The 18,584-nt window shown below is 53.1% G+C and overlaps 1 protein-coding gene across 1 annotated transcript in view; it reads left to right on the top strand.

The window, feature by feature from the left end:
• The window catches only part of Rapgef3 (Rap guanine nucleotide exchange factor 3), a 23,304-nt gene extending 4,720 nt beyond the window's left edge, over positions 1 to 18,584 (top strand). The window contains exons 3-28 of the mRNA XM_087899215.1: positions 2,178 to 2,231; positions 2,326 to 2,432; positions 2,625 to 2,746; positions 2,924 to 3,092; positions 3,664 to 3,748; positions 4,771 to 4,831; positions 4,917 to 4,993; positions 5,167 to 5,313; positions 5,632 to 5,744; positions 6,004 to 6,092; positions 6,342 to 6,420; positions 6,626 to 6,785; positions 6,873 to 6,955; positions 7,517 to 7,556; positions 9,795 to 9,879; positions 10,162 to 10,308; positions 12,812 to 12,909; positions 13,280 to 13,405; positions 13,485 to 13,666; positions 13,927 to 14,017; positions 14,129 to 14,179; positions 14,900 to 14,987; positions 15,299 to 15,363; positions 16,478 to 16,532; positions 16,611 to 16,682; positions 17,941 to 18,584. Coding sequence (XP_087755341.1) covers positions 2,178 to 2,231; positions 2,326 to 2,432; positions 2,625 to 2,746; positions 2,924 to 3,092; positions 3,664 to 3,748; positions 4,771 to 4,831; positions 4,917 to 4,993; positions 5,167 to 5,313; positions 5,632 to 5,744; positions 6,004 to 6,092; positions 6,342 to 6,420; positions 6,626 to 6,785; positions 6,873 to 6,955; positions 7,517 to 7,556; positions 9,795 to 9,879; positions 10,162 to 10,308; positions 12,812 to 12,909; positions 13,280 to 13,405; positions 13,485 to 13,666; positions 13,927 to 14,017; positions 14,129 to 14,179; positions 14,900 to 14,987; positions 15,299 to 15,363; positions 16,478 to 16,532; positions 16,611 to 16,682; positions 17,941 to 18,059 — 2,565 coding nt within the window. The 3' untranslated portion in view covers positions 18,060 to 18,584. The remainder of the gene's footprint in view (positions 1 to 2,177; positions 2,232 to 2,325; positions 2,433 to 2,624; positions 2,747 to 2,923; positions 3,093 to 3,663; positions 3,749 to 4,770; positions 4,832 to 4,916; positions 4,994 to 5,166; positions 5,314 to 5,631; positions 5,745 to 6,003; positions 6,093 to 6,341; positions 6,421 to 6,625; positions 6,786 to 6,872; positions 6,956 to 7,516; positions 7,557 to 9,794; positions 9,880 to 10,161; positions 10,309 to 12,811; positions 12,910 to 13,279; positions 13,406 to 13,484; positions 13,667 to 13,926; positions 14,018 to 14,128; positions 14,180 to 14,899; positions 14,988 to 15,298; positions 15,364 to 16,477; positions 16,533 to 16,610; positions 16,683 to 17,940) is intronic.

The following is an 18,584-nucleotide window of genomic DNA, read 5'->3' as shown; positions in this document are numbered from 1 at the left end:
GGTCAGGATAATTCCAGGAAGGGTTGGCTAAGGGATGGAGTTTAGTGGGTAGAGTGCGAGCTTCGCATGCCGGGAGCCTATATAGGGGCAATTCTTGATATCCTAGCACTGAGGAAGTGAGGCGAGGCAATCAGAAGTTCAAGGTTATCCACAGAGACTTAGTGACTTCAGCCTGGGCTGCAAGCGACCTTGCCTCAAAACAACAACAAGAGACTGAAGAGATACAACAACAACAACAACCACCAGAGACTGAAGAGATACAACAACAACCACCGGAGACTGAAGAGATACAACAACAACAACAACCAGAGACTGAAGAGATACAACAATAACCACCGGAGACTGAAGAGATGGCTCTGTGAATGAGAGCATCATCATGCTGAAGTCCTGAGTTTGATCCCCAGTAACCATGTCAGGCATCTCATAATTACTGTAACTCCAGTTAGTTCCAGGGACTCGAATATCCTCTTCTACCTTCTATGGGCACATGCGTACACATACACAACACATACACTCACGCACACACACAAATAAATCTAACAACAGTAACGGAGCTCACGCTAGAGCCTGGACTGTAGGCACCAAAGGGAGCTGGGGCAGGAACTAGGGTGACTTGGGCATTTTGAGATGAATAACAAGAAGTCATTAGCACTCGGGCACTGTTTGTTCCAACACAGGGCCTGGCTGGATAGCATTCCTGCCCTTCCTCCCTTCCTGGCTCCTCCTCCTCATTTCCTGTCCTTAAGTCTCTAGGGCTGTGTGTCTGGCACTGGCCTGGGCCCCATGACCCGGGCAGGGCTACCCTTGGGACACCTAGTGACTTCCGCTCCATGCTGGGCTAGGCGCCCATGCCAGACCTCCAGGTCTTTGCCTGGGTCTAGTGACAAAATGCCTATGCCCAAGACCTGCCAGTCTCGAGGAGAGGACTTGGATTCCAGCTCCCTAGCCAGTGCTTTTCCAGGTCCTTGGCTGGCAGGTAAGGTGGCTAGAGTGGGACTGGTAAGGAAACCATTTGGGTGGGAGCTCCAGCCTACCCGTGACTGGCTAGCAGTCCTGTGAGTGCATGGCTGCCTTATGTGGGGTACTCGAATTCACCTCAAGACTTGTTTACCCATAATTCACAGGGAGCAGACAATCCCTACTCTGCCTACCACGCCTAGGATGCAGTGCTATCAGGGAGGTAGATGTGCTCTGTGAGCTGTAAATGGTGCCTTTGGAGGGCTCATAGAGAGCGGGGCAGCCTGCACAGAGCTGTTCATAAACTCTCCATTTTCAGATGGTTGGAAAAGAGGGTTGTGAGGGGTCTTTGTGGCGATATGCCAGGGCACAGGTGCCCTGGAGTCCCTGGTGGCAACATTGCTACCAAGACCCTTGTTAACCTATGTTTCCATGGTAAAGCAGTCTTATGAGCTGCCAAGGCTTTCCCCACCCTTAGAGAGCTGTGGCTTGCAGTATCTCCTAGAAAGAAACAAGCCTTCCAGCCACAGCCCCACCTGCGCCTCACTGAATAATGGAAGCTACCATACACACAGCCGTAGGCATAGCAATGGTTAAACAAGCAGTCTGTGACGACTGACGGGGCCTGCCGAAAGCTCGTGGGTTTCTGTGACTTGCTCTTTAGAGATTTCGTACATAGAGCTGTTGTTCAGGACTGTACCATCAGTGCAGAGTCTGGCTCCAGGGTTTATGTGTTCATTAAGTGAGCCACAGCCCTCCAGAGTGCCCTGTGTTTGGGCACAGAGCTGATCTTGGGGTCAAGCCTACAGTCCCAGCTGGAAGCTGATGTTCCCAGGCCTCCCAAGATGTTCGTGCCCTGGCCTCTCATGAATCTTGTATCATGTGTTCCAACTTCCTCCAGCGCCACTCCCACCAACCACACACAGGGCCTGTTTGCCTGGTAGCCTGAGCATGGGGGGACCCTGGGTGAGCAGCATAGGGGGTCTTGGGGGCTATCACCCGCAGCACACCAGTGTGGGATAAAACCGTCGTCTGAGAGGGGCAGCAGCATGGGGAACAGGCAGTGTCTTTCACACTGGGCAAGCAACACCTGTGTGTTTATGGTGTGAAGGCTCTTGGATGCATTGAGGCCGAGACTCAGGCAAGGGAAGAAGGGAGTAAGGCAGGGACGGGTCCCACTTCCCACTCCCTGATCTGCAAATTCTCCCTGCTGCCCTCAGACACCCCTCACCAACAGCGAGGAATCCCTGGACTTCAGTGTGAGCCTGGAGCAGGTACGAGCAGAGAAAAGCAGAACTGGGAGGGGGGCAACAGGCTGCGGGGTTCAGGCCTAAGTTTGCCACCACCACCACCCCCCCTTCATCCCAGGCCACGACAGAGCGCGTGCTCAAGGCAGGGAAGCTCCTCCACCGTCACCTCCTGGCCACCTACCCTAGCCTCATCCGAGACAGAAAATACCATCTCCGACTGTATCGGTGAGTGGCAAGTGTGGCTCCTGCCGCCCTTGATGGTTACCCTGGCAGCTTTCCGTCCCTGCTCTCCTCCACGCATTGGGGCCCAGCCCTGCTTTGTAGGGGAAGAACTGGGCTTGGGCCCGGACGGTGACTTTGGATAGGGATCCTGCTCACTCTCACTTTGATTTTCTGGCCTCCTTCCACTTTCCGCAGGCAGTGCTGCTCTGGCCGGGAGCTGGTGGATGCGATCTTGTCTCTGGGGCTTGGCATCCATTCACGGAGCCAAGCTGTGGGTGTCTGCCAGGTGTTGCTGGATGAGGGTGCCCTTTGCCATGGTGAGCTGAGCTCAGATTGGGCACTAGGACTGGGTGGGGGTAGGGAGGGTTGACCTGAGGACTGGACTCTGTTGGGAACTCTGAAGGGGCTTTAAGGCATGGTGAGGGTTTTAGTATGAAGTCCAATACCTGGCCTCATTTTCTCTTCTCTGCCTTGCCTGGGTCTCGGCTTCCCAGTGAAACATGACTGGACCTTCCAGGACCGAGATGCCCAATTCTATAGGTTCCCTGGACCAGAGTCAGAACCTGCGGGGACTCATGATGTGGAAGAGGAGCTTGTCGAGGCAATGGCTCTACTCTCGCAGCGAGGGCCTGATGCCTTACTCACCGTGGCCCTCCGGAAGCCGTGAGTGAAGAGCCCTGCCCTCTGTCCCCACTTTCATGTGGCCTTCAGTTATACCCCAAAGGCGCTCACTTTCATTTGGGGGAGAGAACCTGGGCAGGAGTAGAAGCCTGAGCTCAGCTCTCATTCTGTCTTGGACTTGCCATGTGACCTCAGCCCCCACATCCCAGGCTGTTTCTTCTTCTATTCCTGTGGGTGTTGGATCAGAGGGTCTAAAGACCCCCCTCCCCACTGACAGAGGGTGTGGATTTTTGACTGAGTCAGGGTTCAACTTCTAGCCCAACCAGCTTTTCACCGGGTGACCTTGGGCCTCTTCAGCCAGCTTCCTCTTCTGTCAAGTGAGGATAACAGTGCCCCCATCATAGTTTGAGCATGGAATGAAATAGTGCGTGAAAGGTGCTTAGCACAGTGCCCGGGATCTGGCCTCACCCACAAAGCCTGTTATTGATAACAGTGGATTGACTGATAGTTGCGGAGTTGCCATCTGGCTCCAGGTCCCCGGCCCCAGCAGGCAGGTGGGGTGGCTCCTCTCTGGTTCCGGCCCCAGTTCTCAGGACTTCCTCTGCTCCTTCAGCCCAGGTCAGCGGACAGATGAAGAGCTGGACCTCATCTTCGAAGAGCTACTGCACATCAAGGCAGTGGCCCACCTCTCCAACTCCGTCAGTACACACATGGGCTTGCCCTTTGCTAGACCTCTTCCTCTGGGAGCCCCCGGGCTCTTACCTCCTACTCCTACTGCTAGATGGTGTGTGTGTGTGTATGTGTGTGTGTGTATAAGAACAGTTCCCACCTTTTCAAGTCTGTGTCTTGAAGATTTCCAGCTAATTTCTCTCTCTCTCTCTCTCTCTCTCTCTCTCTCTCTCTCTCTCTCTCATTTTATTTATTTGGTTGGTTGGTTGGTTTTGATTTTTTTGAGACAGGGTTTCTCTGTAGCTTTGGAGACTGACCTGGAACTCGCTCTGTAGACCAGACTGGCCTCAAACTCACAGAGATCCGCCTGCCTCTGCCTCCTAAGTGCTGGGATTAAAGGTGTGCACTACCACCTCCTGGCTTCTTTTTTTCTTTTTTTAAATTCCCCCCATTTTTTTTGTCAGAGTTTCTCTGTGTAACAGCTCTGGTTGTCCTGGAACTCGTTTTGTAGACCAGCCTGGCCTCCAACTCAGAGTGTTTGGATAACAGGCATGCGCCACACACCTTGGCTTCTTTTTCTTTCTTTCTTCTTTCTTTTTTTTATTACAATTTTAAATTATTTTACTGTTTTATGTGTATGGATATTTTGCTCTCATGTATGTCTGTATAAACTTTGCATGCCTGGTGCCTATGGAGTCTAGAAAAGAGCATTGGATTCCCTGGAAATGACTGGTTACAGATGGTTGTGAGCTGCCATCTGGATGCTGGGACTTGAACACAGATCCTCTGGAAGAGCATCCAGTGCTCTTAACCATTGAGCCGTCCCTCCAGTTTCTCTACCTAATTTCTTACTGTTAGCCTTCAGTCTGAATCTTTTCCCACCTCCTTGGCCACTTTTTTTTCTTGACGTTGTCTCTGGCACATCCCAGAGATAAGCAGCCTGGCCACACGCCATCCGTCAGTCCCTTGTCTTTGGACTTGCCCTCTCTTTCTCAGTCTGTCTCTCTTCTCCCCAGGTTGACACTATTGATCTTCCTTTTCCCACCCCTAGGTGAAGCGGGAATTAGCTGCCGTTCTGCTCTTTGAACCACACAGCAAGGCAGGGACTGTGCGTAAGTCAGGTTGGCCACAGGGTCAGGGCCCGGGGGGCAGGGGTGGGTGACAGAAGAGGACTGATGTGATCTGTGCTTCTGTCAGTGTTCAGCCAGGGGGACAAGGGCACCTCGTGGTACATTATCTGGAAGGGATCTGTCAATGTGGTGACCCACGGCAAGGTAAGTTCTCCCTCCCTCCCACCACAGTCCCCCGGAGTGTCAGTGCTCCTTGCTTCAGGTCCTCATGGACGCGCCTCTTGAGAGTCCCAGGGCTGCTGCTCCCACAGATTTGTCTGAGTCTGTCCCAGCAGGGGCTGGAGGGAGGGTGGGCTGTGACTGAGTGCTGGCTTTAGGGGCTGGTGACCACATTGCACGAGGGAGATGACTTTGGACAGCTGGCTCTGGTGAACGACGCACCTCGGGCAGCCACCATCATCCTCCGAGAAAATAACTGTCATTTTCTGCGTGTGGATAAGCAGGACTTCAACCGCATCATCAAGGTGCCATGGTGGGGGGCGGTGAGGACACGGTGTGGTGTGGCCCAGGGTCACTGATGTCTGCGCGAGAGCTTGTAAGCGGACTTAGGATCTGGCTGGGAGTGGACACCCTCAGTTTGGTGTGAAAGACCAGGGACTGGTGGGTTGCAGAGGCTGGGATTTGGGTCTGTGGAGGGGTTGAGGCTGGGAAGCCTGATGAAGGAGAGTCTTGAGAAGAGCTGAGGAGCCCCAGAAGCCTACAGGCTCGGGGTTCGGAAGGGAGGTGGTACAGGAGGTCGGAACAGGAGCCTAGGACATTGAACACCTGTGTGGCTCCTCCAGGATGTGGAAGCGAAAACCATGAGGCTGGAAGAGCATGGGAAAGTGGTGCTGGTTCTGGAGAGGAGCTCTCAGAGCACCGGCCCTTCCCGCCCCCCGACCCCAGGCAGAAATCGGTAACAAGCCCGCCGTATCTCCCCCTACACCTCTCCACTTACACACCTCCCCCACTTTCAGCCTTTGCTTCTTTCTCATGCTGTGTTCTGGGGGTAGGAGGCACTGAAGGACTGGGGGGGGGGGTGTATCCATGCCCCCTCTCCAAGGTGGATTAGGGCTGGCCAATCGGGAGGCAGGATGGGATCAGTGATTGATGTCTATGCGGACAGGAGTGATGGCGGAAGGGCACGTGCCATAGTTGGACTAGTTTTCCTCTAGGTATACAGTAATGTCTGGCACCCCAGAGAAGATCCTAGAACTCCTGCTGGAAGCTATGCGGCCAGATTCCAGTGCTCATGACCCAACAGGTAGAGTCAGAAGACACTACCTTTCTCTGAGTCATCAGGAGGTCACTGTGGCCTGACCTCATCCGGGGCTGGATTGGTCCATGTAGGAAGTTGGCAGGAAGTGCTCTTGGTCGGGGTGGAGAACACATCAGGCTGGGCATTGATCCCCTTGCTTGTGCCATACTTGGGGGTGTGTGCTTCAACTGCTTGTATTGCTGTGCTATGACTTGGCTTCTGAAGTCCCTTCCCATCCCTAACCCTGCCCAACAGAGACATTCCTCAGTGACTTCCTGCTGACCCACAGTGTCTTCATGCCCAGCACCCAGCTCTTCACGGCTCTCTTGCATCAATATCCTTTCAGCCCCGGGGCGATGTGGGTAGCGGATGGGATGGTGTGTGGAGGAGGTGAGGGAAGGAATCCCCATCCAAGTGGCTGTTGTAACCCCTCCCCGACGCCCTGCACACACCTGGCCCAGTCTGTCCCTGACTCTGCTCTGCTCAGGGGTGGTGGGTGGCCTTAGTGGCATGGTGCGGTTCCCTTGACTGGTGCCCACCTTCCACGTGGAGCCAGCAGAGCCTGCTGGAGGTGGTGAACAGGAACGAAGCACCTACGTCTGCAACAAGAGGCAGCAGATTCTGCGGCTAGTCAGCCGGTGGGTGGCCCTGTACGGCCCCATGCTCCACTCAGACCCCGTGGCCACCAGCTTCCTCCAGGTACCTGGGAGTACAGATGGGCTGGCTGGGGTGCCCATGAAGATACAGCAGCAGCCACCCCAGGGGCTAACGCTCAGCTTTTCACAGAGACTCTCAGACCTGGTGAGCAGGGATGCCCGACTTAGCAACTTGCTGAGGGAGCAGTGGCCAGAGAGGAGGCGGCATCACAGGTGACCCTCTGACTGAAGTTCATCTGTCCTCTTTGTGCAGCATGGGCTGAGCAGCTGGCACTGGTCCATCCGGGCCTTCAGTCTAGGCCACCTAGCTTACTCAGGTGTTCTTGTCAGCCCCATTCCATTCCCGCACATGCTACAGTCATTCATAGGCTCATCTATACGTTGAATGCACCCACATGTTCACGTCTTCCATTTGACCAGCTGGTATGGACTATGGCACCGATTTCCACCCACCCTGCCCATCGACTCCTTTGCATTTATCATGCCTCCCTGGACATCTATGGGGACAACTGGGGTTCAAGGGCAAGAGCTCATTCAGAATCCTGGAGCCTGTGTCTCCTCCTACCTCCCCCTCTCTCCTGGAAATCACAAAAGCCAGTCCAGGTCTTAAGTGCATCTTGCCCCCTGCCCTGTGTACCCTCCCCTCTGCATCCCTCTGAGCTTCTGGGGAGGGCGAGATGGGACCCAGACCATTGTGGCCACTGACCCTGAGAGGCGTCCTGCCTGAGGGGTTCTTAGGGGCCCTCTCACCTCCTCTCTCACCCCTCTCTGCAGGTTGGAGAATGGCTGTGGGAATGCGTCTCCTCAAATCAAGGTGCCTGCCCTGCCTCTTGTTTTTCCCTCTGCCTGGTCCAACCTCTTCCCTCTGCCCCTCCTGCCTCCATGCCCAAAGGGTCCTTGATCTGTGATGGGTGCATCAGGGGAGGTCCTCTTCGAGAGCTACAAGCTTTAGGGGACACTTTCATCCCTTCCCTAAGGGGCTTTTATTCCTTTGGGAGATGGTTTGTGCCTGCGTTTGTAGCTGGGAGACGAGACGGATGGTTGGGTTCACCCTGGGACACAAGGGTTTCTGGTGGGTGGTACTGTAGGAGCTTAGAAAGTAAGATGGCCCGTTCTGGGGTCCAGGTGGCCAGCCCACTCCTAGCTGGGGCTGGGGAGGGATGAGAAGCTGTGTCTGGTGCTAAGATTTGGTTGAAGACTAGTGGGAGAAAGGTCTGAGGAGAAGGTAGGGTGGGAATGATGCATTGGAAGAGAACCAAGTCAGTACCTTGGCTTCAGTCAGCCCTGTCAGCTGGAGGCTCTCACTGGCTCCTGTCTGCTCTAGTCAAAGTTGGCCTCACCTCAGGACCTTTGCATTTAGCCTTTGCACAAACTTCTCTTTGGTTGCTCCTTTGCTTTCTCGCTCTTTGTTCTGAACAGAGTCAGAAGGTGACTTCCCGAGAGGCCCTCCCGTTACCCATCTGAAGCATCCCCGTGTGTCCTCTCTGGTTCCTTCCAAGTATTCTTACCTGCGGACTGTTTCCTTTGTTTGCTAAGGGACCTTGACTGTTACCTCAAACTCCTTATACCCAGGGGTCCCCTCATCCTGCTCTTTACTAGGCTCCTCCCACACGGCAGAGCTCGGGGTGTGTTGTACGTTCCTGTCTGTCACATCCTGTCAGGATCTCTACTTGTTTTACGTACTGCGTGTGACTGACACCCGGGAATCAATGTCGGTCAGCCAGCATGTCAGATACTATGCTAGATGCTGGGTGGTGTGGCCATGGGTTCACAGTCACTTGTGGGCCAGAGCTGTGAAATAGTCTCCCGATGTGTGAAGTCAATGGAGCCTGAGAAGGCAAGAGGAGAAAGCCGACTTACTGACTTACCATGAGGGCTTAGAGAAGTGTCCCGGGAGCTGAGCTGAGGACAGATCGGGCCCCAGGGCAGCATTGGAGGTAGAGAGGAGGCCAGGATGGTGGGCAGGGGCCAGATTGTCTCCTCCCAGGGTCCCGGCGTGAACCGTTGAGAGGTTGGAGGAGACAGTGATGCCTTCTGTCCCTGGCTCAGCGTACCTCTCTCGGCTCAGGGGGGATGAGAGGGAGTGAGTGGCTGGGCCTGAGGGGTGGGGGTGGGGTTTAGTGAACTACTGTAGAAGTTCAGAGACCATCCTAGGAGCTGGAGAGATGGCTCAGTGATTAAGAGCTCTGACTGCTCTTCCAGAGGTCCAGAGTTCAATTCCCAGCAACCACATAGCAGCTCAACTATCTGTAGTGAGATCTGATGCCCTCTCTTGGTGTGCAGGCATGCATGCAGGTGGAGCACTCACATACATTAAATAAATACTGGGTGGGAGAGAGGGCACTGGGGGCTCATTTAAATGAGGAACCCAGAAGGAAGTGACAAGGTCTGGGGAGCAGGGAGGAGCCTGAACCCAGAATTGCAAAAAGTAGTGAAAGCAGGTTGTGAGAAGGGTGCAAGAAGTTTGGGGCAACAAGACCCACCGTAAGTAGGCCAGCCGTCAGGAAAGGTGTCTGGTCTTGGCAGCCCACTCTGTCAGGACAGCACTTGGAGGACAAGGGCACAGAGGGAGCATAGCAAGTTTCTAGCCCCGTAACAGTTGCTGTGTGGCCTCTGATGTACCACTTAACTTCTCTGAGTCTCGTTTATCACGTCCATAAAATGAGGATTAAAAATACTTTTCTCCAAGGGCTACTGTGACTGTTTCAGTGCCCAGAACAATGCCCACTTTGTAGCAGATGCTAAGTGAGGAAAGGAGAGAAGAAACTGGGTCCAGGCATTTTTATCCCAGAACAGCTCTGGCCCTGTTTGTGGAGGTGGCTGAACCGTCCCCCTCCCCTGCCCCGCCCCACGGATGACTGGCCTGCATCTGACCTCTGTGTCTCTTCCAGTCTGGCTCCCTGCCCTCCCTGTGCTTGGATTCAGATGACCAAGCAGCAGAGTCCCTTGGCCTTAGGACGCTTTGGGGTCGCTGCAGGTGGTGACAAAGGCCCTCCCTGTCTCTCCCTGCCTTGTTTCTGAATGCTGGAGCCTTGTCCTTTTTTTGTCTCAGGCCCGGAATGCACCTGTTTGGCTCCCTGGCCAGGAGGAACCCCTCCCAAGCAGCACTGGTGGTGCCATTCGAGTTGGGGACAAAGGTGGGTGACTGAGCAAGCCAAGCGTGGACTGACGTCAGCATTGCTGTCTCTGCCTCCCTTGCCCAGCATGAGGGGTGGCGAGGAATGTGGTTTTCTTCAGGGCCTTTGCTATAGCTGCCAAGCAGGTGGGGACCTCTGCTCCTTCCCTAGGCCCGGGGCTCCCCACTGGACCCTCCCACCGACCTGGTGGACTTCTCCTTAAATTCTCTTTTCTGACCTCTATGGGAGTCCTGCTACTGATCTATGGCCCTGCTCCTCATCTCAGCCCTTCCTCTTCTCCAGTCCCCTACGATATCTGCAGACCTGACCACTCGGTGCTGACTCTGCAGCTGCCTGTGACGGCCTCCGTGAGAGAGGTGATGGCGGCTCTGGCCCGTGAGGACCATTGGACCAAGGGGCAGGTTCTGGTAAAGGTCAATTCCGCAGGCGGTAAGTTGTGTCTCTGGATCGACACTCCATCCTGGGAGGGCGCCCTCAGATCCACACCGACACCCTTGCATTCATGCCCTGTGGTAAGATTACCACATCTCCTCTGGCTGTGACTCCCTGAACTGGGAGTGCGAGCCCTCTGTTTGAGCTCATCACCTGGAATGCCCAGATAATGAGATGCTGTGCCTCTCAGAGCATCTGTGAGGCTTGAATGAGGAACGTGTTTAGAACGGTGTCTGATACGTGTCACTCTCAGACAATCATTTATCCCTAATCACCGTCTCTCGAGGGGAAATTTCATCCCATTTTTTAACCATGGAAACCAGAGTTCAGAGAATCTGGCATATTCCCTGAGCTAATAGCATTAGCGAGCATGTGGCTAGTCTTTGGTTTTAGATCGTCCTCATTCATTAAGTCCTTCAGCAGATTTCCTGGTTTGCTTTTCGTTTTTTTTCTTTTCTTTCTTTCTTCCTTCCTTCCTTCCTTTCTTTTTGCAATAAAGAGTATGATCAAAATAAATTTAGGGAGGCAAACACACACTTCATTTTACAGCCCATCGTGAAGGGAAATGAAGAGATTCAAGGCAGGAACCAAAGCAGAGGCCTGGAGGGGTGCTGCTTACTGGCTTGCTCCCCCTAGCTTGCTCATCCTTTCTTACACCACTCAGAACCACCTGCCCAGGGTAGCACTGCCCACAGCAGGCTGGATTCTCCCAGATCAATCGTTAATCAAGAAAATGCCCCCACAGACTTGCTACAGGCCACTCTGATGTAGGCATTTTCCCAAATGGGGTTCCCTCTCCATGATGGGCCTAGCTTGTGTCAGGTTGACGAACCAACTAGCATAGCAAACACTTTAAAAATTGGTTTCTTTTTTATAATTTTTATTTTATGTGTATGGGTGTTTTGCCTATATGTATGGTCTGTGCACCACCATACATGTGTTTGAGTCCCATGAAAGTAAGAAGAGAGGGTTGGATCTCCTGAAGATGGAGGTACAGACAGTTCTGAGACACCAAGCAGGTGCTGGGAATCGAACCCAGGTCCTCTGGAAGAGTAACCAGTGTGTTTAACCACTGAGCCTCCTCTTCAGCCACCACAACAAACATTATTGAGGCTCAGCTATGTAGCCACAATGTGTTAGGTGCTTGGATTACTACAGAAACTACAATGGATCAGCTGGATGGTGACAACAGACTGGACTCTCAGAGCTATATGAGAATTCCAATTTAACCTCTAATCAGCTGGGGGACCCTGGGCCTCTCTGAGTCTCCATTCCTTGTCTGTCCAGTGGGCACTATCCCTGTACTGTTATGAGAGACAGCTGGAGTTGTTAGACTACAGATACCTGCAAGGCATGTCACCCAGAACCTAGTGCATTTCTGCCTAGACGATCATCTAGGTTATCAGGACCTGCTCTTGAAGAATTTGGTATGTTAAAAAGCCACTGTTATCCTTGAAAAATGTATCCTGGGCCTCATGGCCAGAGCCCAGCAGTCAGGAATTGAAGTTCACAGGGCCTCAGGCGAAGATAAAAGCCCTCTCTCCCTTCCAGAGTGAGCAGACTCTGTAGCACACCTGTCTGCTCAGCTCTAGGAAGCACTGCCCCCTCGTGGTTACCTGGTGAATTACCGCTGGCCAAAGTCTAGTTTATTGAGACCCTACTGTGTGGCAGTCATTTTCAGATCACTGATGAACACCTATCCAGTAACCAATGTTCTATTACAAACCTCCCTAAGTGTACATTTGCTTATAAGTTACATATAAAAACCGCATTGTTGACATGTGATTATAAAACTATACAGAAACTAGAAATGCAGATCAGGTGAGAAAATGGATTAATCAAATAGAGGAGCTGCTTCTTCTCTGGACACATGGGTAGTCTTGTATGCTGGACTTGGGAAGCCACTGGCCAAGGGCCCGGAGACTCGAAGACTCAACACCTTGTCCAGTCCACAACTGATGAAAGCAACACCAAGAGGTGTATAGGGCTTTTCCTAATTGTTGGAGGGCCTTTTATGCACATCATTTACTTGCAGTAGCCATGCTTCTAAAAGTGACCCAGGGGGCTGGAGAGATGGCTCAGTGACTAAGAGCACTAATTGCTCTACAGAGGACCAGGTTCGATTCCCAGCACCCACACTAACAACTCTGTAACTCCAAGATCTGACACCCTTACACAGACATACATGCAGGCAAAACACCAATGCAAATAAAATAAAAATAATTAAAAAAAAAGTGACCTAGGGCGTTGCTGGAGTGAGTCCTACCATCTTTGATTAAGGAAAGAAGAAGCAGAGGGTCAGGGAAGTTGAAGTCTTCCCTAAGACTGACCAGTCTCTGGTGCTGCAGGCAGTGTTGAGGTGTAGGCTTGTGCACCTGTACGTCTGGAGTCTCTACTCAGCCACTGCCAGAAGAAAACTCTCAGATAGGCAGGGGCCTCCAGCTGGCCCCTGGCCTCCCTCCCAACCGCCTCCTCTCAACACTGCCTCTTGCCTTGGCAGATGTCGTTGGCCTGCAGCCAGATGCCCGCGGTGTGGCCACATCCCTGGGGCTCAACGAGCGGCTCTTTGTTGTCGACCCACAGGAAGTTCATGAGCTGGTAGGGACTGGCAGGTTGCCAGAGCCTGGGGAGCTGTGGGAGGCAGGGTGGGTTCTGGGGGAGGGCCACAGAGGAGAGAGGGGCGTGTTCGGCTCTGGCTGCTCCCGTGTCATCGCGGGGAAGAGAGAAGGAAGGCCTCAGCATCTGTGGAGAGGCTGAGGAGAAGAGGGGCTACCCTAACTCCAGAACCGCAGGGGTTCAAACTGGAGTTCCAGCACGAGGGAGTCGTCAGTACCCCTCAGGAGAGCACATTTTCCAGACCCAAGAAGCCCCTCCACTTCAAGTGCCTTGTCTGTCCACTGCCCTTCTGACCACAGGTAGAGCCTTTGTCCCAGGTCCTCCCCGTATCTGAGCACTCTTTCTCCGGCAGACCCCACACCCCGAGCAGCTGGGGCCCACTCTGGGTTCTTCCGAGATGCTGGACCTAGTGAGCGCCAAGGACCTGGCAGGGCAGCTGACAGAGCTTGACTGGAGCCTCTTCAACAGGATCCACCAGGTGCAGGAGGTGGAGACCAGGAGGGGGCGTGGCCAGGACTCCAGGCCTAGCACGCTGACCAGGTCTCTGCCCCATCCAGGTGGAGCTGATCCATTATGTGCTGGGTCCCCAGCACCTGCGGGATGTCACCACCGCAAACCTGGAGCGCTTCATGCGCCGCTTCAATGAGTTGCAGTACTGGGTGGCCACCGAGCTCTGTCTCTGCTCAGTTCCTGGGCCCCGGGCTCAGCTGCTCCGGAAGTTCATCAAGCTGGCTGCCCAGTGAGTGCCTGTTGGGACAGTGTGCTCTGCGGAGAGATGATGGGGTATAGAGGGATAATGGGATGTGTGGAAACAGTGGCCCTGTGTTGCCAGCCCTGTGGCCGACCGCCCTAACCCCCTTCCCTGCCCACTGTGTTGCCCAATCTGCCTTCTCTTTGTTCCCGGGTCCCCAAGAGCCTTTGCTTCCTAAGCCACTCTGCAAAGGCAGCGCTGGGGACATGGCTGTTTCCTCTGAGGGTACCTGGGTCTTGTGCTCACAGCCTCAAGGAGCAGAAGAATCTCAACTCTTTCTTTGCGGTCATGTTTGGCCTCAGCAACTCTGCCATCAGCCGCCTGGCCCACACCTGGGAGGTAGGTGCCCAGGAGGATTCAGTGCCAAAGCCAGGCCTCTGCCCTCCTGGGGGATGTCTAGGGTGACTCTCTCTTCCCAGTCATGGCCCCTCATCTGTCTTACCTTTACAGCGCCTACCCCATAAAGTACGGAAGCTGTACTCTGCCTTGGAGAGGCTGCTGGTAAGTGCTGGGCCCATCTCTGCCATTTCTGAACACTGAGTCTTGGCCTTCCACAGCTTTCAGTGCCCACCTAGGGCCTGGATCCCTCTGGCCTGTGGTTGTAGAAGCTGGCGGAGGGTGTGTGGCGTAGTGATGGGGGGCCTTGTGGTATACTGTACCCCTTGGTATTCATGTAAGGGATATTTGCCCTGGATCTGAGACCACGGCAGGTACAGGGATGTCCTGGGTCTAAGATTCAGGTGTGACTAGCTCCTCTGTCCAAGGGTTCAGGCTGATGGCCAAGCATGACAGCCAAGACAGGGCTGTGGTCTTCTGTTCCTTGAGGCTGTGAGCAGGAGACCCATTGTACGTCAGATAGGAGGGTCGTTGTCCCCTTGAGGACCCTTGAAGGGCTTGCAGGCTGAACCATTAAGACAAAAGTGAGGAATGGCGGCAGCTGAGCTTCTTGGAACCTTTGAAGGTTTTGTAGAGTCTAGAGAGAAGAGCGCCAAGGTGTTTTCAGTCTTACGAGTTCTCTAGAAAACTGGTCATCTCTTGGAATCCAGGGGGTTCAGAAGAGTACAGCCACCAGAGAGACACAGACCCTGCCTCAGTGAGACCCTGTAGGAGGGGGAAGCTGGCTTAAAGCCTCTCCTAAGTGGCCTGTGACCCAGGAGAGGATGGGTCTGTGGTAGGCTCTCGTGTGCAGATCTCCCTCAGGGAAGCTTTTTCTCCTCACAGGACCCATCGTGGAACCACCGAGTATATCGGTTGGCACTCACCAAGCTCTCCCCTCCCGTCATCCCCTTCATGCCCCTGCTACTCAAAGGTAGGACCCGTGCTCCCTTCTCTGCTTCCATCCTGGGAAGATTCATGTTCCCTCAGCACTCTCTGGTGATGACAGCTGAGGGGCTGGTATTCAGGGAGCACTGAGCTAAGTTAGGAGTTAGGACAGGAGCATAGTAGGGCTGCGCCGAGAGCTGTGGTTGAAATCCCAAGAGACGTCAGCGCATTGGAATGACGTGGAGGTTGCTGGAGGCCGAGAATGTGGGTGGGACAGGCCCTGTGATCCCTGTGGTCCTTGTGGTTGGCCCCTCACCTTTCCTGGGGGAACCTGTAAGTGAAGTCATCCCTTTGCAGATATGACCTTCATCCACGAGGGAAACCACACACTCGTAGAGAACCTCATCAACTTTGAGAAGATGGTGAGTGCAAAGAAAGTGGGCTTCCGCTTCCAGTGTAGGTTGTCAGCATGACAATTGCCCAAGAAGGGTCAGGGTAGGGTAGGGGTCAGCTGATAGAATATGAACCCCGGTGTGCATGCAAGTGATACAGGAGGCTGAGGTAGGGGGATTCTGTGTTTAAGAATAGCCCGGGCTGTAGAGAGACCTTGTTTCAAAAAAAAATTAAAGGGGCCAGAGAGATGGCTCAGTGGTTAAGAGCACTGGCTACTCTTCCAGAGGTCCAGAGTTCAATTCTCAGCAACCACATGGTGGCTCACAGCCATCTATAATGTGATTTGGTGCCTTCTTCTGGTGTGTAGGCATACATGCAGACAGAACACTGTATACATAATAAATAAATCTTTGCCAGGCAGGTGCTGGCGCATGCCTTTAATCCCAGCATTTGGGAGGCAGAGGCAGGCAGATCTTCATGAGTTCGAGACCAGACTGGGCTACCAAAAGAGTTCCAGGACAGCCAAGATTTGTTACACAGAGAAATCCTGTCTCAAAAAAATAAATTAGAACAGAATATTTATCTTTAAACTTTTCAAATTGATTTTATTGAGCTATACATATTTCTCTGCTCCCCTCCCCTTCTACCCTCTCCCATGGTCCCCATGTTCCCAATTTACTTAGGAGATCTTGTCTTTTTCTATATCCCATGTAGATTAGATCCATGTATGTCTCTCTTAGGGTCCTCATTATTGTCTAGGTTCTCTGGGATTGTGAATTGTAGGCTGGTTTTCTTAGAACAGAATATTTATTATTAAATCACTCCTCCCTTATTCTACTGCACATGGGAGGGAGGGTCTGCCTTCCTATTGGAACTACTGGAATGACAGTCCCAAGCATCACACTGTTCAGTAAGAACCCTTATCTCTTAGTCTTCCCTAATTGCCAGCTGCTTCCCTGTCTTCCAGCTACTGCCTTGTTGCTTTTGAGCATCTGGGTGTGCTGGGTTGAAGCAGCCTTCACCCTGTCTTTTATAGACCCTTAGTCCCTAACACAGTTTAAAGGGGGCTTGACTCCCAGCTTCCCATATGCAGGCCACGCTCTGGGCTCACAGGCAGATCTCATGTCTTTGTATCACCCACAGCGAATGATGGCCAGAGCCATGCGGATGCTCCACCACTGCCGGAGCCACAGCACAGGTAAGAACTGGTCCCTCAGTGCTCCCAGGGAGGCTCAGCATGGCTCTCTCCCTGACTCTTCCCTTTCACCCTACCCAGTGCCTCTGTCACCACTCAGAAGTCGAGTTTCCCACATCCACGAGGACAGCCAGGCATCAAGGATTTCCACTTGTAAGTGATGGGACAGGGGTACTGGCAGTAGTTGGCATAGCCAGGGGTGGAGCCGGGTGCTTTTGTACAGTCCATTGGCACTGTATGGGACAGGTGCTACCTCCAGCCTGTGTATTTATCTGATATGCGTTGTATGTGGTTAAAGAATAGTCATAGCATACGGTTTGTATCACAATGCCCATCCCATGTTCACAGATACTCCTGCTGATAATAAATTGAGCCTGTGGCTCAGTCCAGGTAGAACACAGATGACAGCTTGGTTTCCACTGTCCACTCTCTCTCCCCCTACAGCTGCCACTCTGGTGAATTTGAAGTTACTCTCTCTGTCTTGTATTTTATATTTTGTTTGTTGATTGATCGATTGATATTTGAGACAGTCTTACCTCGTAGCCCAGGCCAGGATTCCAAGTTTGTGCCATAACCTGTGTTTTTTTGTTTTTTTTTAAATAGCCTTATCTCATACCCACATGCTTCATACATATTACAATAAACTTTGTTCAGGTTTTATTTTATTTGTTCATGTATGCATACATGCACATGTATATGTGTACATACGTATGCAGTGGTCAGAGGACAGCCTTGGGGGTTGTTCCTCAGGTACCCACCCTCTCCTTTTTGTGAGACAAGCTCTCTCACTGGCCTGGGATTTACCAAGTAGTCTAGGCTGGCTAACTGGCCCCAGAGATCTGCTTTCTTCTACCTTACCAGCATGGGGATCATAGACTCTTGCCGGTTCTGAGGTTTGGACTCATATCTTCATGCTTGCAAGACAAACAGTTCACACCCTGAGCTATCCATCCAGCCCTTGGTTGATTTGTTTTTGTTTTCTTGACCTTTTTGAGGCAAAGTCTCTGCTGGCCTAGCGCATGCTATGTAGCCCAGGTTGACTTCAAACTCATAAAGATCCCCTTGTCTCTACCTCCTTGGTTCTGGAGTAAGGCACACACCACTATTCGTGGCCTTTTTTTTTTTTTCTTATCTTTTTGAAACAGGGCCTGGAACTGTCCATCCTCCTGCCTCAGCTTCTGAAGCTTGGGATTATAAACATGCACCACCACATTCAACCTGTTTTAGTTCCCTTTGAACTAGAGAACAGATACTGTGTCCTTGGAATCCAATGGTGGTGGTGAGGACTAGTGTTAAGAGGATACAGGGTTGGGAATGGGAGCCTGAGAGCTGAGGCTGCTCGCTGGAGAGGGCAACGGTGGGTTTGGTGAGGTGGCGATGGTGCCCTCCTGATGGCTCTCCTTTCCCCTAGGCTCTGAGCAGTCCCTGAGCACCCGGAGTCCAGCCAGCACCTGGGCTTACGTCCAGCAGCTGAAGGTCATCGACAACCAGCGGGAACTGTCCCGCCTCTCCCGGGAGCTGGAGCCATGAGGAGGGACTGGACGGAGCGGGCACTTCTCTCAGAGAACGCCAGAGCCTGTGGGGCCCTGAGAGGCTCAGAGGCCAGCCACAGCTGGGCAGGGCTCTCCGTGGAGCGGACTGAAGGCCCTGGAGTGGGCAGTCTAGAGGCAGCTGGCCCCTGTGAGGACTGTCAGCTAAGGAGATCTTTGATGTGGAACTGAGCTGGCCACAAGGCCAAGGAAAAGGGGACATGGAGGCCCTGGAGTGGGCAGGGGAGCTGGGAGGTGCAAGGACTCCAAGGTTCAATAGAAAGCTCTCCCACCAGGCTTTTTACACCATCTGTACATGCAGCTGTGCCGCCAGGCCCCACGCTTGTTTTTCACAGGGGTCAGAGAGCTCACATCTGTAGATGTGTGTGCACTGGGTGGGGTCTTGCCTAGAAGAGGGTGGGGGAGTTTGGCTTTTCTCTCCATACATCTGAGGTGTAGGCAGGGCGGTGGCCTAGAGTGGTGGTCCCTGTGGAGCAGCCTTGTTCCCATAAATTAACAAAGATAA

Source organism: Myodes glareolus, chromosome 19, assembly GCF_982192425.1.
Source record: "Myodes glareolus chromosome 19, mMyoGla1.1, whole genome shotgun sequence".
NCBI classification, from domain to species: domain Eukaryota; kingdom Metazoa; phylum Chordata; class Mammalia; order Rodentia; family Cricetidae; genus Myodes; species Myodes glareolus.
This window is presented reverse-complemented; position numbering and strand designations above follow the sequence as displayed.